Consider the following 23,442-nt stretch of genomic DNA (forward strand, 5'->3'; position numbering starts at 1 on the left):
TAAGATAGTGAGAGGAGAATGTCCAATTGTTGGTGACACAAGGGCCTGAAATGCAGCAGGGAGCTGTGTGGTGCAAGTACAGCCTGGGGAGTCATGAGGACACAGATACTGGTTGAACTGTAGGAGTGTTGCGGTCCATGACAGTGAAGACCAGAACCTTCATTTTCAGGGGCAAGTAGAGAGGGGTCTGCCCTCTCTATGGGGCCTCAAGATAAGGCCCCATAAGTGGCGGTTGCATTTAGCAGCAGTTGGTGGTGACGTTGGCTTGATGCACCGGGTGGCGTGTGAGGAGAAACCAGATTGTGGTAGTTTGATGGATGAGTGGGAGGTGAGGAAGTGCACATTGCAAGGCTGGACTATTCATTTGGAAACCTAGGCTGTGAGGGGAAGAAAGAAGAGTGCTATTTGTTTTCTCCCATAAAAGCAAATATAGATCTACCTGTGGTTGGATTTGTGCGCATTTGGGGGAATGACTTCATATTGATAAATTCACAAATCAGAGAAACAAAAATAAACTTTTGTTGAGCAGTGAACTTTTTCTAAGGGTGTTTGAGAAAAATGAGGTCAAATGGTACAGTTCTTCAGAACAGAGGGATTGGCCCAGGAGGTCAAGGCTGCAGTGAGCCATGACCATACCACTGCTCTCCAACCTGGGCAACAGAGTGAGATCCTGTCTGAAAAAACAAACAAACAAAAACAAAAAATGCACACAAAACATAGGGGATCTTTGGGGGACAGACTCCATCAGATATAGCTGGGTTATGAGCTGCTCTGGGTGGGGCGGCTCTGCAGTCGTCCTGGGCTCCAGGTATGGTACCATGCACACAGTGAACAGGCATAGAGAAATCCTTTTCAAGTTCACTTGGCTGTGACTTTGATGCCTCTTCCCCAGCATCCCTCTATATCCTCCAGACTAATTACTCTACTGGCATCAAGTCCCAAAGGCCTAATTTCAGCAAGACACAGTGCCATTCAGATACAAAGGTTCCCCTGGAGAGTGCCTTTAAGAGGGTGCCGGGCAGAGACTTGGTGGAAAATCTGTTTTTAGCCATCTTACCATAGCAGAGAGTTGGTTAAGGCGAGGATGAGCTACGCTAAACTTTTATGTGAAAATGTATCAATTTCTGCCTTGGTTTGGCTTGGGCTACCTAGAGCTTGAGGTGGTGGGAGTTATCCCCATGCAGCTTCCCGGGAACTGATGCTTATTGAGCTCATCTGTGGGCCCAGCGCTGTGAGAGGCCCCTCCGTTTAATTTTCGCAGGAACTCTGTTGTTTATGACTTGCTCAAAGGAGCACTTAGTGACTCAGAAGCCCATGTTCTTTCTACCACATCACATTGGCTTCCAGGGACTCAAGAGCTGAGTGCCTGGGGGTGTTTCTGAAACCAAGGAAATGAACTAGCTTATCTGTTCTAGTCTCCTGTCTTATGCTATTTGCAAAGAGGGAAAGGATGTCTTTTTCAAGATAGGGTGCACATGTGTGAGTGCCTACGTAGAGGGGTGGGCAGGCTTATTTCCGGGGGTCAGGCAACTTTTGCAGAACACTAAGGTACTAATAGAAGGTAAGATGTAAAATGACGGACCCGGTTGTTATTGGAAGTTGGCCTGCAACAGTCGGGTAAGAGACATCTTAATTCCCATGTGGTTGACCTTCACATTGGGAAGGAATGCCTTCTGATCCAGGCCAAATTTGACATACCCACTCCTAATACCTACTGTATTAGCTAGGGTAATGCCTCCTGCCTAAGAGATAAGTTCCCAGTTCTCAGTGACTTCGCATACTGCATATTTATAGCTCACATATGTAAAGTCCAAAACATGTGTTCTGGTCAAAGAGGGCTTTCCCCCATGCAGGCATCCAGGGGACTGGGTCCCTTCCTTCTTGTGGCTCACCAACTTCAACACACAGTTTCCAAGGTCTTTGTGCCCTGGCAGAAGTAGAAAAGGCACCAAAAACCACTATGGGGGATTCTTATGAGTCAGTCTTAGAAGTGGCATGCGCCATTCCTGCTTGGATTCCATGACTTAGAACCTGGTCACCTGGACTCACAGCTGCAAGCCAGGGTCCAGGAGGAAGGAGCGGTCCAGCTGGTGGTGAGCTAGCTCATCTCCACAACACCCACCAAGGCTCCAAAGATACCTCTCAGCTTAGCTTTCACTGGTGGATTGGATGCTGTTCTCATTTGATCTATAGATCCTAGCATTTTGTAGTTTGATGAAAGAAGGGCAGCAGAGTATTAAGAATCAAAGGTCTTAGCTGGGCTTGGTGGCTCATGCCTGTAATTCCAGCACTTTGGGAGGCCGAGGAGGGTGGATCACTTGAGGCCAGGAGTTTGAGACCACCCTGGCCAACATGGTGAAACCCCGTCTCTACTAAAAATACAAAAAAAAAAAAAAAAAAATTAGCCGGGCCTGGTGGGAGGCACCTGTAATCCCAGCTCCTTGGGAGGCTGAGGCAGGAGAATCACTTGAACCCAGGAGGTGGAGGTTGCAGTAAGCCAAGATTGCACCACTGCACTCTAGCTTTGGCAACAAAGCAAGACTCTGTCTCAAAAAAAAAAAAAATAATAAAAATAAAAAGAATCAAAGGTCTAGACCAGAGACTACATCCTGATGTGGTGTGCAAGACAGTAGTGCTTGTGTGCCTGTGGCCCCATCTACTTTGTGTGGGAGCAATATGGGTATGCTTATTTAGGGCACCACCCACTCTGTATAGGAATCGTTGGAACACAGGGTCTGAGTGTTTTTCCTGGGTAGGGCGATGTATGGTAGGCCCTGAGAGCTAAGACCAGGGAACTGGTGCCCAACCTTCCCTGGGGTGTTGAAGAATATTTCACAGGTGCAGAGTGGTGGGGGAGGAGTGTACCTGTGGTGAGAGTCTGGGGAAGACAGAATAGGAGATAAAAATGGGGAACTTGGCAAGGCTGAGCTTTGGTGGGCTTCCTGCAGTCAAATGAGATTTGGAAAGAATGAGAGAAGCCTAGATGACTTTTTAAAAACAGGTAAAAAATATTTCATTGAACCAATAAAAAACAGCAAATGTCTTTCATTGACCTAATGATTTATTTTGTTTATTGTATTTTAACTCAAAAGTATTTCAGAAAGTTAGCAAGATTATTAATTAGACCACAGATTCTATTCCCTGGCCTTGGGCAGCTCCCACTTATAGAAGGTGGTGATGGTGGTAGTGGTGGTAGGGTTTTTTTTTGTTTGTTTGCATTTTATTATTGTTTTTGTGGTAAAATTTACATAACATACAATTTATCATTTTAACCTTTTTTTTGTTTGTTTGTTTTGAGGCAGGCTCTTGTTCTAGTCACCCAGGCTGGAGGGCAGTGGCATGATCATGGCTTACAGCAGCCTCGACCTCCTGGGTTCAAGCAATCCTCCCACCTCAGTTCCCCAAGTACCACAAGTGGGACCACAGACGCACCCCACCACACCTGGCTAATTTTTCTTTGTTTTTTTGTAGAGACAGAGTCTCACTGCGTTGCCCAGGCTGGTCTTGAACTCTTGGACTCAAGCAATCCTCCCACCTTGGCCTCCCAAAGAGCAGGAATTACAGGCATGAGCCACTGTGGCTGGCCCATTTTAACTATTTTTAATTGTAAGATTTAATGGTATTAAGTACATTCATGTTGTTATGCAACCATCACTACCATCCTTCCACAGAATAAACTGAAAGTTGGCACCTATTTTTTTCTGAGACGGAGTCTCGCTCTGTCACCCAGGCTGGAGTGCGGTGGCGCAATCTTGGCTGACTGCAACCTCCACCTCCCAGGTTCAAGCGATTCTCTTGCCTCAGCCTCCTCAGTAGATGGAATTACAGGCAGGCGCCACCACACCCAGCTAATTTTTGTATTTTTGGTAGAGATGGGGTTTCACCATATTGGTCAGGCTGGTCTCAAACTCCTGACCTCGAGTCTGCACCTATTTAATAATAACTCTCCATTCCCCACTTCCCCCAGATCCTGGTAACCACCATTCTACTTTATGTCTCTATGAATTTGCTTATTGTGGTCACCTCTCACTGTTAGTTTTGAGATAGGCTGGCCTCCTAGAAATTGGGATTCAGAGTTCACAGTTTTCCTGGGCACCCAATGTGGGATCAAGATGATTCAGGTCACATGCAGAAGTGTCTGCAAAGGTTTTGGTGGTAAGATGAGCTCTGCATGTGGGGTAAGATGTACGTTACTTTGTCAACACAGCACAGGTTTCCTTCTTGGGGACTTCACCAGCAGGGGATCCTGCAGGAAATGAGATTTGGGTTGGAGGCAATGCCTTTCCCATTCTGCTCTGGAATGTGGGTGGGAGAGCATGGGCTTTGGAAGACACCTGCTGCACTGGATGCAAGGGCCCTGTAGTCCCTCGGGAGTGGAGCTGCTGGAAGGAACACAGCCTTGGGGGACTTGGCCCTGACCTGTTAACATTTAAGCTAATTCCTTAAATTAGCACAATGTCAGGGTTTCATGCAGGATGACCCTTTCTGTTTTGGAGAAAGATCACATTGCTAGTGCTGTGTAGCCACACAAGGGCCCAGGTGCTGAGTTCCACCAAGACCTGAGCGCTTGTTAGGCCTGGAGAAGATAAGATACAGGAAGCCCACCTCCTGTTGTTGAGATGGACAGTCAGGGAAAGAAGACTCCTGGCCTTGGAATGTGTATGTAAGAGGGGTTGTAAAAGTCACGCATGTTCCTGGTAGAAACTTTGGGAAATACAGAAAAGTATAGAGTAAAAGTATACTAACAGCTATCTGAAATGCGATCCTACACACACATCACCACTGTTCACATCTGGCTTATTTCTCTTCTCCTATAGACACTAGACATTATTTTATGGAGTTGAAATTGTATTGACTTTCTGGATCCATATCCTGCTCTTTTCACTCTGCATTATGGCATAAGCATTTTCCCATGGATTAAATGTCTTTATAAATATTATTTTTAAAGGACTGCCTGATACTTGTTTGGTTGTACCATGACTTATAAGACCATGCCTCATTTGATACTTGTAGACTCTCCAAGCCCAGAATAACTTGAGAGACAATAGAAGTTAACTGATTTAATTTACACAGCAGCTTCAGAAAAGGAAGACCATACTATTTCTGTATATATGGCTCATATGGACTGGGGCTAAGAGCATGGATTTCAAAGTGAAATGGCCTGGGCTCATTTCACAGCACCCCTACTAGCTGCCTGCATGATATGGAGGCATTTACTCACCTCTGTAAAGCTGTCTTCTATCAAACAAGGGTGGTGAAATGAGACAGGATGGTAAAGGCCTGGTACACTGTGAGTGCCCGCTGTCAGTGTCCTCACATGGGTGGTGCAAGGTGAGGGCTGGGCTTGAACCCAGGTATCCTCATGCCTAGGCCAGAGTTCTTTCCACCTCAAAGGCTTCCCCTGTTCTAGAAGGTCCTTGAAGAGAGACTTAGTGGTACAGATGAAGATATGGAGTGCTGGCTAGAAATCCTTATGGAAAATTTTAAATATATATATATGTATATGATATATTTGCATACACACCACACATACATGTACATATACACACATGCACACATACACATACATGTACGTACACATGCTACATATACATGTGTGTTTGTGCATACATGAATACACATACATATGTGCTCACATATACCCATATATACACAAACACACATATATACACACATGCACACATATACACATACATGTACACATGTATACCCCTGCAAACATACACACATACACATACACATATACACACATTCATACATATATACACATATGCACACACATACATACACACATGCACACATATATACATACATGAAATAATCACACATGGCAAACATAGTTGTGTTACAGAAAAGGAAGATAGGCAACTTCTGCAATTACTTCTCTCTCTCTCTTTTTAAGGCCTTTGCTTTTTGCAGAATAAAAATGAAAAAAGAAAGAAAAAAGTCTTACCTCCCCCACGTCCACATAGACGTGTTGTGAGGATTCCTTAGGTTAACACTGGTGAGAGTGCCTGGGTGGTACTGGGCCCTGATGACGTTGGCTTCCTTCTGCCATTCCAAGCACTGTGACTGGTCAGCATACAGATGTTTCTTGATGCCAGGAGGGGAGGCCTGGAGGGTGGGCGCTGCCTCATTGGGACCTCCCGGCGCCTGGTACTGTTGAGTGGCTATAAGAAGCAATGGATGAGGTGAGGAAGGGGGAATGTATGAGGCGCCTTCAAGCTAGACCAGTGTAGTCTACTAACTATTGAAAAGGAGTGGGGAAGAGGGCTGGGGCCAGAAGGGCAAGAGTCAAAGAACTTGGGTTCTCAGTGAAGGAGCGGGCATAGAAGGCCAGGGCCTGCAGTGGACCTGGGGTCTCTCCCCAGCACTCCAGCCCTGAGGCTGTGTGGCAAAAGGGGGAAGGTCTGGGCCCTTGCTACCTCCTGGAAACTTGGTTGAGCTTCATGGTGAGTCTCTTGGGTGCTCTTTCATTGGCCTTTCCTAGTAGGGGTTTCAGACAGCATGTATAAGAGGACTCTCCATGTGTGCCTTCAGTGTGCATGGAAAGGGGCTTTGGCTTCCTGGAGGTGATCTCAAGGCAACACCCAGGAGCAATAGAGAAGGCTTTGGAGAAGTGGAACTTATCTTTCCGGGGAATGACTAAGAAGAATTATTTCACTGAGGCTGTCTTCCAGAGGAGGCAAGGGTGAAGCAGGCAGCCCCAGGAGGCAGTACACGCTCCTCTGTTTGTGGAAGTGACCGAGGCAAGGCTGGGGACACCTGGATGAAAGATTACCAAGAAGACAAGGTGGCCCTCTCAGTCCCTTCCCAACCCTGGAAGTGCTCCTTTTGGTTAAATTGGGTGCCTAGTGCCCTGGTAGGTGGAAAGCCAGCCCTACCTGGGCCAGGTGGGAAGATGGGGTCTGTAGGCCCCACCTGGGAGCCAGGTGTTCCTGCCCATGGTGGGCTCTGTGGGGATGCACCAGGTGTGGAAGGCATCTCGCACTGCTGAGCCCCTGGCTGGCTCCTGCCTCATCTCAGGTGTTGGATTCAGACGGCCATAACTGAAGGTCTTCTGTGTGCGAGAGTTAGAGCTGGAGCTTTTAGTTTCCTGAGCACCCTGCGAGTGTGGGGTGAACACCCCACTTCATTGCCAAGAGCTCCTTAGTGACGTAGAGCTGGGAGAGGGTAAGTTTGAACAGGGCTGCTTGGCAGTATACATGGGTTTTGTTTTTGGATTGCATTGACCTTGAAACAGATTTTGTCTGTGAGCCTCAAGGGTGGGTTGAAAAATGAGCTTTTCTCCTGGGCAAACTGCTGCTTTGTGGGAAGGTTCTGCCTAGTGTCCACCCCCATATCTCCTTAAGTTTGTATAAACTCCATCATTTATCAAAACCCTGGTTGCACTGTCTGATATGCCATTTGGGAGAAGAGGCTCAGGGAAGGCAAGAGGCATCAGAGTCCTAAATTTGAGGGCACCTGCAGATCGGGATGGGGAGGCTCCTCCTCTCATTTGGAGGGGTGCTCAGGGACTCTGCATAAACCTTGAGCTTGACTCTCAGATTTTGTGGGCTTAGCCCATTACCAATGCTGTTGCCTGCAATCCGGGGCCCTTAATTATAATTTTTAGCAGCTAGAGGCAGGGAAAGGAAGTTGCTTTGTGACTCATGAAGTCACATAGGCAGGGGAGCAGAAGAACCACAAATAAGAGACTCCACTTGGCAAAAACCAAATTGCTTCAAAGCTATTCTTGGAAACTTAAAGCATCACATCTTGTTTCTTCCCAGAAAATGCAGAAAGCCTCATATTTCTGGCTAGTTGGTTTTATTTCTATTGCATATCAAACCTCAAAAAGGCAACAGCTGGGTGGTGGTTAACAAGGAAAACTTTAATAAGAGCTAGTTACCAGGATCCTCTGATAAAAAAAAAAATCCTGACTACGTTCTTTTGGGGTGAGGGGAAGGATAGCCACCAAAGGTTTTGCACTCCAGTTCTCTGGAAGAAAGGTTTGAAGCTCAGAATCACTGAGTCCTTCTGAGTGCTAGGTCAGCCCTTCCCAGTTCATTCCCAGCACTGTCCTGAATTCTGTATGTTTTCAGTTCATTACCAAAACTACTTTCTATGAGGTTCCCTAGTTATACATGGGAAACTAAAACCCAAAAAATAAATGAGTTGTCTAAGTCTACACAGAGAGGAAGTGAGTTTGAACTCAGACCTTCTAAATGGAAGGCCCTTGTCCTCTAGTTTTAAAGTATACAGGTTGACTATACCTAAACTGAAATCTAGAATACTCCAAAATTTGAAGCTTTTTGAGTGCTGACATGATGCTGTAAGGAAGTGTTCATTGGAGTCTTCTGGATTTTGGATTTTGGGATTTGGGATGCTCAACCAAGTAAGTATGATGGACATATTCTAAAAAAAAAAAGAAAAAGTAGAAATCCAAAACACTTCTGGTCCCAAGCATTTTGGATAAGGGATACTCAACCTGTATATAACTCCTTGACCCAGAAAGCTAGTCTCAGTAGTCTTGAATGATGTTTCTTTTGCCCTTCCTTTTGATGTGATGATGTTTGGGCTGTTTGAAGAATCGTAATGAGTATTGGTTATCACATACATGATCTCACTGATTCCTTAGAGCCCCATGAAGTGAGAACAGGTGGCCCTCTGCATCCACTGGTCCCACATCACAGATACAACCAACTGTGGATTGAAAATATTCAGGAAAAAAAAAAAGAGATAATTTCATCTGTACTGAATATGTACAGACTTTTTTACTGTCATTATTTCCTAAACAATGCAATGTAAGTATTTACATAGCACTCGTATTAGGTATTATAAGTAATCTAGAGATGATTTAAAGTATACGAGAGAATGTGTGTAAGTTATATGTGAACATGACATCATTTTATATAAGGGACTTGAGCATCTACGGATTTTGGTATCTGCATGGGATCCTGAAACCAATCTCCCATGGTTACTTAGGGCAGCCTGTATTATCCCTATTTCACGCATGAGAAAACTGAGGCCAAGATGGATGAGGGAACTTGCCTAGGGTCACATGACTAGCAAGTGCTTGAGAGCAGATTCACACTCAGGTTGCCCTGACTCTAAATATTCTGATGTTAATCCCACGAGGAAAGCTACCCGCCGTGGGTGTTAGAGTCATTTTTAAGGTCTATGACCTAACTTGGAAAGCCAGTTGTAAAGGGTGAGACGGGTGTTTAGGTCCAGGGTGGCAAGTCTGAGCCTGGTACAGGCTGCTGGGCTACATATCCAAGCTGCGCTTATCTTCTCCTGTCAAACCATCTCCCTCCACCTCCCCTTATCTCACTCTAGATAAGGGCTGGTTCCTGGAGCTCCCACGCCTATCCAGCCCTCAGCACCACCTTTAGCTCTTTTTCCACTGGAGCCCGAAGACGAAGTTGTTCATTCTTCTTCTAGGGGAGGAGGGGTGGCCATTGGGGTGCGGAGGAGACAGCTTCTTCCAGTTTGTAAATTATTGTCTGGCTTGATGCCTCTAAACTGTTCATAATTTTAGACAAGGAGGAGCTGGCAACTTGGAGAACTGATTTACAAGACTATTTTCTAAACTGGTACATTTCCCCAGGTACAAATCTGCCTCCTGTGGTAGATGCAGCGTGCGTTACCACATCTACTGAGTGCCTGCCGGGACCTGTCTCTGCCGTCATCCACATTTCTTGCCCTTCACAGCTACCCCGCAAGGATGAGATTATAATTTGTCTGTTACAGTAAGGGAACTGAGAATCAGAAGTGGCTTGTGTGAGGCAATAGCTCTGAAGCCTTACAGTTTTCTCTGTACTGCTTGCCTGTCCTCAGAAAAGACTGTAGTGTAGCAGGCAAGTTCAAATAGCCTTGTGTTTTTCGGCCAGCCACTGCAGCCTTTGTTCAATGCTGGGCACAGAAGTGGTTCCAAAGATAGATAAAGACTGAGAATGTTAATACGATCTGCAAAGCAAATGAGTCCTTCCTTCTGTTTATGCTCTCTGGGTGGCAACATTGCACATGGGGAAAGTGGAGACATAGTAGGAGGCAGTGTTTATGTGAGTCATGCCCAAGTAAGCAGAGTGGACGCTCACAGAGCCCAGAGAGGATCTGTGAAGGAATCCATGCTTGTCGCACCAGGCAGGGCACAGAGCCCCCTTCCCCAGTCTACTGAAGTTGCTGAGTGTCATAGACTGGGGTCACTGGGTAAGGCCTCATGGAGGACCCAGCCTGGGTAGGGCAGGGAAGCTGGCCAGGCCTGAGCAGGGAATGAGTGCTAGTCTCCCTTCAGCCAAGCATAGTGCCAGGCACCTCGGAAGCTCTCCGGGAAAGAGGGAAGGTCGGGTAGGGCCCTACAAAGTTGCTGGGATCCTGTCACCCCCAAGTCTGGGCATCCAGTGTCTGAGACCTCGCCAGCCCCAGCAGGCTCCTCCTGGCAGGTGGTGCCCAGTGGGCTCCTATGCTCCTTTGCATGTGCTGTTCTTCCCCCTTCTCTTCCAGCTCCTCTCATTGCTGCCTGGACAGCCCCTTAGCTGCCTCCTTGCCTCCAGCCTCCTCCTCCAGTCCACTGCTGCCCTATCATCTTCCCAAAGACTTGTCTCTTCCTGCTCCTCTGTCTTCTGCTCCTCACCACCCACTGGAGAGGCCAGTCCCCCTCCTTGGCCTGGAGGGGACACCTGCCACCACGTGCGCTGGACATCCCCACCGCACCTCCTCACGAATCCTGAACCTTGAACTTGCTGTCATTCCACCACTGTCCCGCTCTTTCCACACTCACATCCCTGTGTGGGTATTTCCATGGCCTGGAATGTCCACTGCCCAGTCTTCTAGTAAAATAAATCTCATTCCTAAAATTGAAGCTTTCTTGAGATTTCTCTCTTGTGGCCCCTCTGGACTCCTTGAGGCTCTGTTGGACACCGCCTGCTCTGGGCTTCCATGCCCTTGGTTCATATTCCGCAAGCACTTGCCTGTGGTCTTGTAATCCATCTGCCCCTGTGGGCGGGGCCTGAGCCTACGTATTCCCGGCCCCTTGAGTGGTGCCCGACTCTTGCTAATGCACCAGTAATTGTTGCTGAGTGAATAAGTAAGAGATTAAGGAGGAAGATAAACACCATTCTCTGCTTTTAGTATTATAAAACCGTCCCACAATTCCAACTTGTCCACGATGAACACTGCCCCTCTGGGGAGCGCAGAGCTGCCGTGAGGCCTGCGCTCTGTGTGCTGCTGACCTCCTCTTACCAGGCCTCAGCGGTGGAGCTCGGTCTGCTGTGCCCTCTTGCTCAGAGACCCCTCCAGCCCTCCTGACAGCTGGGTCAGCCCCAGCTCCTCCACATTTGTTTTCTTGCGCCAGCTTTGGATTCTGGAAAAACAGCTAGTGCTTTGGAAAATCAGCTCTACTTTATTTTTGTTCCTTTGAAACTTAAATGACTTTCCTAAGAAATGTCTGAGGTTAGAATGGTGCAGAAAGGACCATGGCCAAAGCCCAGGCAAGCTATTTTTGGGATGTGAATGAGCACCCATCGCATTTTTCCCTTCCATGAGCCGGAGCGCTTGTTCCAAATAGCTCACAGCCTGGACTTACAAAGCACAGGCCCCCTTTGCACAGGCGGAGGAGGTCCACGTGTCTCTGTCTGTCTGTCTGTGAGTCTGACTGAGGTAGATGGTGTGCTTCCAGCTGATACCAGGAGCAGAAGTTTTGAGAAGAGACTGTTTGTCATGTGTATAGTGGAAAGCCCTGCTCTCTGGTAACGAATGAAGAAAGGCTTTAAAGCTGGGTGTCTACGGAGAGGTGGGCAGTCATGAAATATCTAGAGAGATGTTCTCTGGAGTTTTTTCTGTCTGTGCCTTAGTATAATGTGGCTGGGTTATATTCACATCAGCCAACCAATTTGCAGCACCGAGAATGATAGACTTTCAATGGTGCTATATGTAGTGTACTTTTCTGGGTTTTTTTCCCTTTTCCTAGTCACTATTTGCAGAACCGCTTGGCTTAGAGCAAGATTGACTAGGTACTGTTGGCATTAGCCAGGGCATAGCCCTGTGCAATCTGTGGTACTTTTCAGCCAGCAAGAGGAGCAGAGCATAGGGGAAGAGATTACCTGCAATGCCACATCGACAGGCCAAAAGGCACAATTCTGTATCTGTTACAAATATTTATGTTTAGTATTGAACACTAAATAGTGTGGTTAATATTTGAATGTCTTAAAGAAATGGTATTTTTACTTCTCAGCACCTATCCCCCACCCTAAGCTCATCGTCCAAAGCTGACCTCTGCCTCCCCCTACTTTCACAGGTGTGACGTTTCTCCAGATACTTCATGCTGTTCACCTGTGTCCTCGCCACACCACTGCCGCACACGACTCCTGAACCATGGGGGAAAACGAGGATGAGAAGCAGGCCCAGGCGGGGCAGGTTTTTGAGAACTTTGTCCAGGCATCCACGTGCAAAGGTACCCTCCAGGCCTTCAACATTCTCACACGACACCTGGACCTAGACCCTCTGGACCACAGAAACTTTTATTCCAAGCTGAAGTCCAAGGTGACCACCTGGAAAGCCAAAGCCCTGTGGTACAAATTGGATAAGCGTGGTTCCCACAAAGAGTATAAGCGAGGGAAGTCGTGCACGAACACCAAGGTAAGGGGAAACCCTCCTAGTCTTACCTTTGCAGGGCGTGTGGGTTGACATTTGGGAGGTTAGGAAGCTGTTGCCATTTTGGCACTCTACGGTTCTTAGGTGTGGGTGTGAATGTTGCATTGTTTTCCTCCGGTAAAGGTTTCCTTTGTCTCTAAGCATCAGCTTTTCCTGGCTGGGAGGTTCCCTCCACTCCTGCCCTCTCCAAGGGAGGGAAGCCAGAGGCAAAGTTGAGGGAGAGAAGCCCATGCTTGATATTACCCCCACTTCTATTATCCCTGCTGCCACTACTACTACTTCTAGTAGCTGCTATTTATTGAGCAGCTTCTAGGTACAAGGTACTTTATGTCCATGATTTCAATGAACAGCTACAGCAGTCCTTCAGGCCATTTTAGAGATGGGGAAATTGAGAAGTCAGTTGTGCCCAAGGTCACACAACTAGAGGGCAACCTTAGTCCGTCTGATTCTAGGGCCTAAGTCCTAAATCTCAGGGAGAGGCATAGTTACAGAGTTGTGTTCACCTGGGTGTGGACATTTTAGAAAGATCCCCTGGTTTTGGATTAATTGGCTAAGAAATAGGTCTAGGTCCTTACTGCCTCTTCCTCCCTGTCTCTTTCTCTTCCTCCTGATACCCCTGCATTCTCCGCCTGCCCACTCCCTTCCTCAGGATGCATTTCTCTACCTAGGACCACACTCACAGTTAAGCCTACACGAACTGGTTGCATCCCCCATCATTTGGCCATAGACAGCATCGGCGAACATAGGCTCACTATCGCAACCTTTCTCTGACATTTCTGAAATGCCCAGCACCAGATGGGCAGGTGGGAGTCCAGGCTTCTCAGCTGACTTCCCTGGTGGCCGCTGGGGACTATCAGCCCTGAGCACTGGTGCAGGCTGTGTGTTTAGTTTAAAATCGAATGTGCTGTATTTAGACCTCACAGGAGGTAGCTCAGCTAGAACCCTAGGAATTCCAGCCGGTGCCAATCCCGGGACAAGAGGATTGAACTCTCCATGGCAATCGGGACTGTTGTGTTTTTGTTTTGGTGATGAGAAGCTGTCGAGTCCACCATGGGATATGCTGCTTTCCACTGCCCCTGGGGAGACAGCTGCCAAGCTCCTGTGAGCCTGGGGCACACTGACACTGCGGGACATAGGAAAAGCATTCCATCAGGTTGAAACAGACCAGTCGCCTCAGCCCAGAGCAGACTAGCTATCCAGGCAGTGCCTGTTCATAACCTACTATGCTCCAGCTAGGCAGAGGAGATGGGGGAGGTAGGGAAAAGGAAGGGGGAGGAGAAGGTGAGACCAATGTCCTGGGTGCCACTCCTGCCCAGTGCCTCCCTTCCTCGTTGTTGTGACTTCATGGTTCAGAGTTCACTGGGTGGCTCTTCAGAGTTAAAGGAGGGGAAGCTTTTCGCTTCCAAAGTGTCATCCCTCTTAGTAATTGTATATGGTGGCTTCTTTTTTTTAAAGGTCCCATAAAAGTCAGGTGGCCCAGTTGCACTATGTTCTCTCACAGAGGGTTTTCAGAGCTCTGGTTTTTATTAGGGAATGCTATTGCCCCATACACCCAACATGTTGTGGCTGCTGAGGGACCCTCTTGGTGATCTGAAGACAGATTGTCACAGGGAGTCAGCCAGCAGAGGGATGGAACGGAGGGCTGACCACCAAGAAGAGACCCTTCTTCCAAAACGTGCTAGCCAGTTGCCTAGCTGGTGTGGCCAGCCTCTATTTTACAAGCTTTGGTAGCTTGAAATAGAACAGTCATCACATCTTGTGGTTGGCAGGTCACCACTGGCTTCTGAGATACAAAGGGAAAGAAAGCTCCTTTTGTCAGGGATGCTGGGTAAGGTGCCTCTTGCCCAGGAATTTTTATGCCTGTCTTGTGAGGAGGAACAAAGACATTTCACACGTGAGATAACCCATCTTGTAAAAACCGCCTGAATGCTGAGGAGTGGAAGATACATTTGAGAATGCATTGTAAGTATGAACTGTGACTGTGTTAGGCTACTTGAGCTGCGCTTTTCAGAAACGCAGCTCAAAATAACCACAAAGAACAGGAAAATCATTGACTCATATTAACAGGAAGGTCCAGACACTTTAAGTCCTGACCTTAACTTGGATGCTTTGATGCTTTGCTCTCTATTGGCTCCATGCTTCCCTCCTGCAAACACATTTTTCTCCATGTTCGAAGCCTCTCATTCAAATCTTTATAGCTCCATTCCAAAAGGCTGGAATCTGTCTTCCAGGTCAATATTGAAAAAAACCTCAGAGAAGGATTCCGATTGGCCCACTTCTGGATTTATTATGGCCAAAGCCAGAGGAACTGGTTACTGTGATTGGCAGCCCTTTCAAGCATCACATGATTGATGTGAGGGAGGAGCAAATCCCCAAGGATGTGGGAGTGTGAGACAGATAATCAACAGGTGTCCTTGGCTGGGCGTCACGGCTCACGCCTGTAATCCCAGCACTTTGGGAAGCCAAGGCAGGTGGATCACTTGAGGTCAGGAGTTCGAGATCAGCCTGGCCAACATGGTGAAACCCCATCTCTACTAAAAAATACAAAAAAAATTAGCCGGGTGTGGTGGCAAGTGCCTGTAGTCCAGCTACTCAGGAGGCTGAGGCAGGAGAATCACTTGAACCCAGGAGGCATAGGTTGCAGTGAGCTGAGATCACACCACTGCACTCCAGCCTGGGTGACAGAGCGAGACTCCATCTCAAAAAAAAAAAAAAAAAAAAGAAAGAAAGAAAAAATCACACAAAAAATGGGTGTCATCTACAGTGAGTGTTGATTTGTATTCTGGCCATGATATAGGCCCCTGGCATATCACATTTATGTGTGGGTGGTTAATGGCCAGCTCCATGAGGCCGGTGCTTGTACTCCTTGTTGTGAGTCAAAACACAGAACAGGGGTCCTCACCTCTTCCAACATGAACAGACACTGTCTTGCTCACATACCATGTTCAGGCATCCTTTGGTGTCATGGTTTATGCTGAGCATTAGTCAAGGAAGAAATGCTGGGCATTTGCATACATGTGGCTGATCATTAATGCTAAGCCAGATGACACAGGTTTGTCAGGTACCAGGCATAAAGCCAAGCTCCTGGTTAGCCATAGGCAGAGCAAGAATAAATGTAATTCAGCCAGAACCTTGACCTTTGTGCTGAAGTGGATGCATCTCAGCACCACCTGGAGTGGGTCTGGGCTTAAGCATTTCACAAGCATTTATCAGCCCCTGCCATATGCTGAGCACCATGCTCCTGCCTCCGTGCCACCATATGTGTGTGTATACACACGTGCGTGTGACAGTGGTGAGAGATTGGGGACCAGGATCTATTTGGAGAAGAGGGAAGGACTCTAATGGAGGTGTCAGGGGACAAGGAGAGTGGCCTGAGAGCTCTCTAGAGCAGTGGCTCAGGTGCCAGTTCCAAAATCTCACTTGGGATTATTGTTTATTATTGATGATTATTTATGAGGGTTTTATTGGCACTGAATATTAATAATTATTTCCCTGGGCGTGACTGTGTTTGGATAAGAATGAGGGTGAACTGAGGATCATGCCAAATGAACTCTTTCAGGATTGATACTGGCTCTGTATTAGGGTAACACCTGACTCGAATGTCACACCCAACTGAGTAGTGTTACGGAGGAAAACAACCCAGAAGAACCTGCAATATGTAATTTGGTGTGGGAAATGCTATAATCACAAAATTTTGGACTCTGGTTATTTTTATATATAAATCTTTAATGCTAGAAGGAACTTAAGCAGATGTTATGTGCAATCTCTGCATTTAACAGGCCACAAACTGAGGTCCAGAAAGCTGAAGAGAGTGGCATTACTGGGATTTGGGCTCTATTTACTGGTTTGCTCTTATATTCTTTTGTTTATTTGCTCATTAGCAGGTGTTTCCAGTGCCCTACACCTTACCAGGCATTTGACAGAGAGGATAGATAGTTTGGAAGATGAATAAGATGTGGTTCTTACTTGAGCTTTATGTAAAGACAGATATGTAATTATTTCTGTATTCACTTATTCATCATTAATCAGGTGAATAGTTATTGAGCAGCTACTATGTGTCAGGCATTTGTCTAGGTATGTAATAGCTCTGTAGCCTTGGGCAAGTTACTTAATATCTCTGGTCCTCAGTAGCATTCTCTGTAAAATGAGGATAATAAGAGTAGCTACTTCATGGAGTTACCATTAGAGTTAAATAAGGTAACCTTTGTAAAGTGTAGAAGGCTGTCTAGCATTCTGATAAGTGATCAGTAAACATTTAGCCCTTATTATCATTAATATCTTAAGAGCTATGAGAGAGGTATATATACTGGTCTGCAGGAGGATAGAAAAGCAAATGACTAACTGTGACAGGGGTAGTCTGGGAACGCTTCCTGGAAGAGGAGGTTTGATGTGGGGCTTGGCAGATGAGTAGGAGTTTGCCATGTAGAGCTGAGGAAACAGCTAAAGGGAGTGCATATATTCTAGGGAGAGTGTGTTGCTCTGTAATGGGAAAGGAGGAGTGTGTGGGGTGTGGGGAAAGGGTGAAAGCCAGAGAGAACAGAGTGGATGGATGGTAGGAAAGGCTGGAGGAAAACACCTCCTGGTCCAGGCTGTGAACAGAGGGTCTCGTACTCAAACAGAGGACCTGGGAAACCATTAACAATGAGCGCCTGATTCCCAATCCTGTCCAGGGTTCTTTCCACCACTCCCCACAGGATTGCTCAGTAATCACAGGTACCATTACAGACCAGGGGGTATTTGTACATTGTTGCCATAAAAACTCGCAGGGAATGACTCATGGACTCTTGTCACCAGCAGGAATCAGGCCAGCATATGTAATGAAAACTCTTGCGTTATCTTTTTAGAAGGATGTGACTGTATTTTATGAGTATGCAGCAGGGTCACCACACACCTTTTGCTCCTGGGCCCCTCCCCTGTGTGTAGCCCAGTCCCCAGTTTGTGCTTGAGGGCCAGACGGCCCTATGGTCCCCAGTTTCCTCCGTAGATCACACAGGGAGGCAGCGAGGCAGGGTGCAAGGGTGTTAGGGGTGGAAGGGGTGACACCGGGAGCAAAGGCTGCTACCCCTTGGCCTGGATAAACCTGTCTGACATTCCCGACGTCTGAAGTCATCCATCATGGCTGTGCTGGCTCAGACACTTCAAGGGCCACTTTGCCTGATACGGGCAGTTCCAGTCATAACCGATAAAGCAGAAGATGGTCTCTGGGGTGTGAAACTCTGTGCGAGTTGAAGAAAAAGCTTAAAAGAACTCTGGATTTGTCTGCTTACCTGACAATAGACTGCCGGCCCTGCAACATTGAACATGTTTCTGAGCCTGGATTGCCAGTCGGGTTGTACCAATGGTTGCATTTGTTACCACAGCTGCACATGGAATGTGTGGGGTTTGCATGATTGTGTGTGTTGGGCATTATATGTGAGCTTGAGTAAGTCCAATTCACAGCAATGTCATATGGAGAAGAAAAAAACTTTCCTTTTTAGCTGTCTTCATAGGAAGTTGTTAATCCAGGTTTACTGAGTTCACTTTATAAATATATTTCTAAATAAAGACTTTTTTGTCTTTTTATGAAAAAACTAGGCCAGGTGGGATGGCTCACGCCTGTAACCCCAGCACTTTGGGAGGCTAAGCTGGGAGGAATGCTCAGGGCCAGGAGTTCTAAACCAAATTGGGCGACATAGTGAGACCTGGTCTCTACAGCAAATACGCACACACACACACACACACACACACTTATGCACACATACACCATACATACACGTACACTTAGTCACACATACACACACCACACACACATACACACATAGATACACAAATACATATACACCACACACATACACACATGCCACACACCATACACACATACATACACACATCACACATACATATATACAAATACACACATATATACATAAATACACACATACACACACATACCACACACACCACAAACCATACACACATTCACACACACCCCACACACACCATATACACACATACACACACCACACACACACACACATACACATGCACTTATACACACATATACATGCATACATACCACACACATACATAACACCACACACACACTACACACATATCTATTTCTTTATATAGACACATATATATTTCTTTAAATATGTATATATAAATATATATTTCTGCCCCCATACTTATCTATATATTTCCATATATATTTCTTTATATATATATTTTTTCTTTATAAGGAAAAGAAAAGGTTTCTTTGAAAAAAATGCCTGCTCATGATAAAAAATAACTCAAGTAGGGTAAGAAAATATAGGGTGAGACCGGGCAAGTGGGACCAACACAGTGAGAAAACAGTGTGTTTTCATTAGCTGAGGGTGGTGCACCCCACCATGCCTGTGGTCCCAGCTACGTGGGAGGCTGAGGTGGGAGGATTGCTTGAGCCCAGGAGGTCAAGGCTTCAGTGAGCTATGATTGCACCAGAGTACTCTAGCCTGGGCAACAGAGCAAGATCCTGTCTCAAAAAAAAAAAAAAAAAAAAAAAGAAAAGAAAAGAAAAGAGAGAGAAAAAAAAGACAAGACAAGACAGTGTGGATTTGAGCCTAAGCCAAGCTAATTAAAAAAAAAGGAAAGAAAATTTAGTGTGGAAGAACTTTCTTTTCTCCATTCCCCCAGTGTTCCTTCCTAGAGGCAAGTACTCTCCCATTTCTTTTGTGACCTTCCTGAAAATCTCTGCATGTTTGTGGATGTGTGTTATGGATGCATGCACTGCCCCTTTTATTTTCTTAATGGGAAAAAAAATCTACACACATTTTTTCTACACTGGTTCTGAACTTTTTTCACTGAAAAATATATCTTTGAGATTGCTTTATCTCAGTAGGTGTGGATCTAACTCTTTTATTCATGTCTTTTATGGTTTCTCATTTTATGGCTATAGCACAATAGCACCATTTCTTTTATTTATTTATTTATTTTTTGAGATGGAATCTTGCTCTGTCACCCAGGCTGGAGTGCAGTGGCACGATCTCAGCTCACTGCAACCTCCGCCTCTCAGGTTCAAGTGATTCTCTTGCCTCAGCCTCCCAAGTAGCTGGGACTACAGGCATGAGCAACCATGCCCGGCTAACTTTGGTATTTTTAGTAGAAATGGAGTTTCACCATGTTGGCCAGGCTGGTCTCAAACTCCTGACCTCGTGATCTGCCTGCTTCGGCCTCCCAAAGTGCTGGAATTACAGGCATGAGCCACCACACCGTCTATAGCACAATTTCTTTAGCTTAGCTTATTTCCAGTCTATTGCCATTTTAAACAGTGCTGCAGTGCATTTCCTTAACCACACTTGTTGGTATACATGTGAAATTGTGAGACAAAGGGTATGTGTGCTACATTTAAAAATTATAGGCATTGTCAGATTCTCCTCCCTGGAGTGGATACTCCCACCAATAGTGCAAGGGAGTACCAAGAAGAGCCCTTCTTTAAAAAGAGAGTGCAGTAAGACATTGCCTACTTAGATTTCCTGGGCTTTGCTGAGTGGGCATTAATAGACACCCTCTGAGTCCTGCAGCCTGGACTAGGTGACCTTGAATGGGGCCACTGGGTGAAGAGCAGTCCAGCAGTGAAGTGGCAGGGATTACTGCCATCCTTGTAACAACAACAGTTTTATTACCACCACCAAACATTTGCGTGGTGCTTTACAGCTCACAACACAGTTCCATATACATCATTTCATTAAGAGATTTACTTTGTCAGTCCCCATTTCTCACTCCTACAACCCCAGCACTTTGGGAGGCCTAGGTGGGCGGGTCCCTTGAGCCCAGGAATTCGAGACCAGCCTGGGCAATATGGCAATACCCTGTCTATACAAAAAATACAAAAATCAGCCGGGTGTGATGGTGCATGCCTATAGTCTCAACTACTGGGGAGTCTGAGTGGGGAGGCTGACTTGAGCCTGGGAGGTCAAGGCAGCAATAAGCCGTGATTGTGCCACAGCACTCCAGCCTGGGTGAAGAGCAAGACCCCATCTCAAAAAAATAAAAATAAAAAAGATTGCTGTATCAGTAAAAAACACATGTAAGTGTATCAAATCAAATGCACTTATATTTCTTTTGAAAATTTCATCAAATAATGGGAGACTTTAGGGCCCTGGCCCACAGAGGATCTGTCCTATTAGTGCTGAGCAGGGGCCTGGCCTGGCTAACTTGTTCTCTTTATGATTCAGTTCAAGCAGACATCACCTCCTCCTGGGAGCCTTCCCTGACCATCTCCTCCCCATTGCCTCCTCTTATTCCATCCCCAATCTGGGTTTGGTGCCCCAGTGGGCTCCTAGATTCTCTGGTCCTATTGCTATCTTGCTGATCAGTGCCCCACATTGATGGCTTTGTCTCTTTTGACGGTGAGCTCCCTAAGGACAGGGAGCATGCCTGGTTCATCCCCGGGTCTCAAGTCCCCAGCACAGGGCTTGGCACAGGGAAGATGCACAGGGATAGAGGAGCGAACTCTGTGGCTCAAAGGGCTTCTTTCTGGAGCTTTACTGTGTGAGCCCCGGTGTTTCCAAGCTTTGATGGTGGGTTTGAGGAAGACAAAACCAGACAATCCTTTCATTTCCTTATTTAAGCATCTGTCCAAGTTTGCATCTGAGCATTCCTTCCCTGCAGGGTGGGGATGGTGGCCACAGCCCTGTCTGGCCCTTGACTAGCATCTGGCTGCCCGTGGAGCTTTCAGAAGAGACGGGAAGTTAGCCAATAGGCTTGTGAAGCTGGAAGACTGAGCCTCCCTTTTCTTGGAGAAAAAAAGAAAACCCTCTTGCAGCTCCTGGCCCACCCAGGGTTGTACAAGGCCCTAGGGAGTCTCTGGCCAGGATTATCCAAATAAATGTGTATCTCTGGGCAGGGAGAAAGGAAACCATGAAGCAGTTTAACGCTCTCCTTCCCAGACTAAAAGGTAAACCCTGGCTTCCCTCTTCCTTGCTCACTGGGGACTCTTGTTCTGCTTTGTTTTTTTCCCACAATTAAAAATATCTTGGCAATCAGTGTATTCCTTGACCAGATAATTGTCCCACTTGATGTGAATGTATCTGTCTATCTCCTACTCAACAGGGTGGAGTACCAGGTTCAGTTCAGCCTCCTGCCACAGGGAAGGTCCTGGGCAGTTCACTGAGCCTGATTCTCAGGTTGTTCTCCTGCGCTGAATTTGTAAGAGTGCATTCAGCTGCAGGTAACTGAGATGCTGACCAGAGGCGAAAACAAATAGGGGCTTATGTTTTTAAGGAGAAGTGAGGAGAGAGGCAGTGGCTGGAGGTTCAGTAGCTATATTCTCTGATTCTCTAGGCCAGTGCTGCCCAAAAGAAATATAATGTAAGCCCATATATAATGTTAAACTTTCTATTAGCCACATTTTAGAAATATAAAGACGTGTTGAAATTGTAATAATATATTTTATTTAACCTAATATATCCACACTATTTCAACATGTAGTAAATATAAAAAATGATTACTGAGATATTTTGCTTTTTGTATATTACATTTTTGAAATACTGTGTATTTTACAGCTCATCTCAGTTAAGTCTAGCCACACATCAAGTGCTTACTAGCCACATGTGGCTAGTGGCTGTCAAATTGGACAGTGCAGTTTTCCTCATGCTTGTCACCTTGTAGTCACAAGGTGGCTGCTGCAGCTCCAGCCATCACATTTGCTTTCAAAGCAGGAAGAAGGTAGATGGGGTTGCTCTAGCTACATACATCTCTTTATCATGTAGGCAAAAGTGTTCCCAGAAACTCTGCTAAAATGTAAGCTCCATGGGCACAGGAATTTTTGCCTATATGTTCTCGGCTGATTCCCCAGCACCTAGGAAAATGCCTGACACATAACATGTGTTTGTCTCAGGTTGAGTTCTTCAAATGCAGATGCTTAGTAGGTGTTTGGAGTGCAGGGTGCTCATTAGCAGTCAACATCTGTGAAAGGAATGGGGAAGACGATGATTGAGCTGAGGAAGAAGTCAGATTGTGTACAAGAGACTCAAATGTCTGCAGGTTCAAGCAATTAGGTCTCTTCCTACTTGGCCTTTCAGTAGATGAGTTTTGCAAGAAACAAGGTGGGAGACATCATGGTTCTCAGTTGATATTAGTGTTGTAGGACTTTCTCCTCAGTTCAGGGAAAAGCCGGGTTCTTGCCACATGGCCATGAAAGATTGGGCTCAAAGACACTTTGAAGGGTGAGAAAAATGGAATGTATTGGGCGAACAGGAAGACAAAAAAACTCAGCAAACAGAGAGGCTCCTATTAACAGGCCCCCATCTCACACATTGAATCCCAGGTACCACCCAGAACAGGAGAGGTCAGTCTCCTCCCCCTGCTAATGGTGCAAACTTCCCGAGGCCCCAGCCCATCCTCCCAGTGCACAGGCAGGTCAGAGGTTCTCTGGAGATCTCTTTATACTCGGCTGTCTCCTTAGGATGGTCAGCCATAAGCTACCAGCTCTCCATGTAACATGTACTAACATATATCCCGATACAAATATTGAAATATATAACATACATAGTTATAGAAATATATACTTAAGAGAAGTTGTAAATATAGTATATACGTATATTTTTATGTATTATAATTATATTACATTAAAAAGTTACTCATTTCAAACTTCTATGCAGCTTCTTAGAAAGATAAACCGAGTCTATTATAATTTCAGAGGCTGCTCAGAGCCTTTGGCTCTATGTGACAGACTTCACTGCAACCTGGCATATTCTACACCTCCTGCTATCGGTCTTATAGTCTTAAGAGATGTAAATACAGGGTAGCGAGCTATACCAAAGGGTGGTCTATGGGAAATCTGCA

General features: G+C 46.1%; 1 protein-coding gene across 50 annotated transcripts in view; it reads left to right on the plus strand.

The window, feature by feature from the left end:
• Positions 1–23,442, plus strand: part of MICAL2 (microtubule associated monooxygenase, calponin and LIM domain containing 2) — a 265,639-nt gene that overhangs the window by 55,504 nt on the left and 186,693 nt on the right. For all 50 annotated transcript variants that reach the window (XR_010147486.1, XR_010147477.1, XR_010147476.1 and 47 more), the window contains one exon: positions 12,281–12,621. Coding sequence is in view for 33 of the 50 variants with exons in the window: in XM_016920387.4 (XP_016775876.4) it covers positions 12,358–12,621 (264 nt within the window). In the remaining 17 variants the exon portion in view is untranslated. The remainder of the gene's footprint in view (positions 1–12,280; positions 12,622–23,442) is intronic.

The sequence above is a fragment of the Pan troglodytes genome, chromosome 9 (genome assembly GCF_028858775.2).
Source record: "Pan troglodytes isolate AG18354 chromosome 9, NHGRI_mPanTro3-v2.0_pri, whole genome shotgun sequence".
In the NCBI taxonomy this organism is placed as follows: domain Eukaryota; kingdom Metazoa; phylum Chordata; class Mammalia; order Primates; family Hominidae; genus Pan; species Pan troglodytes.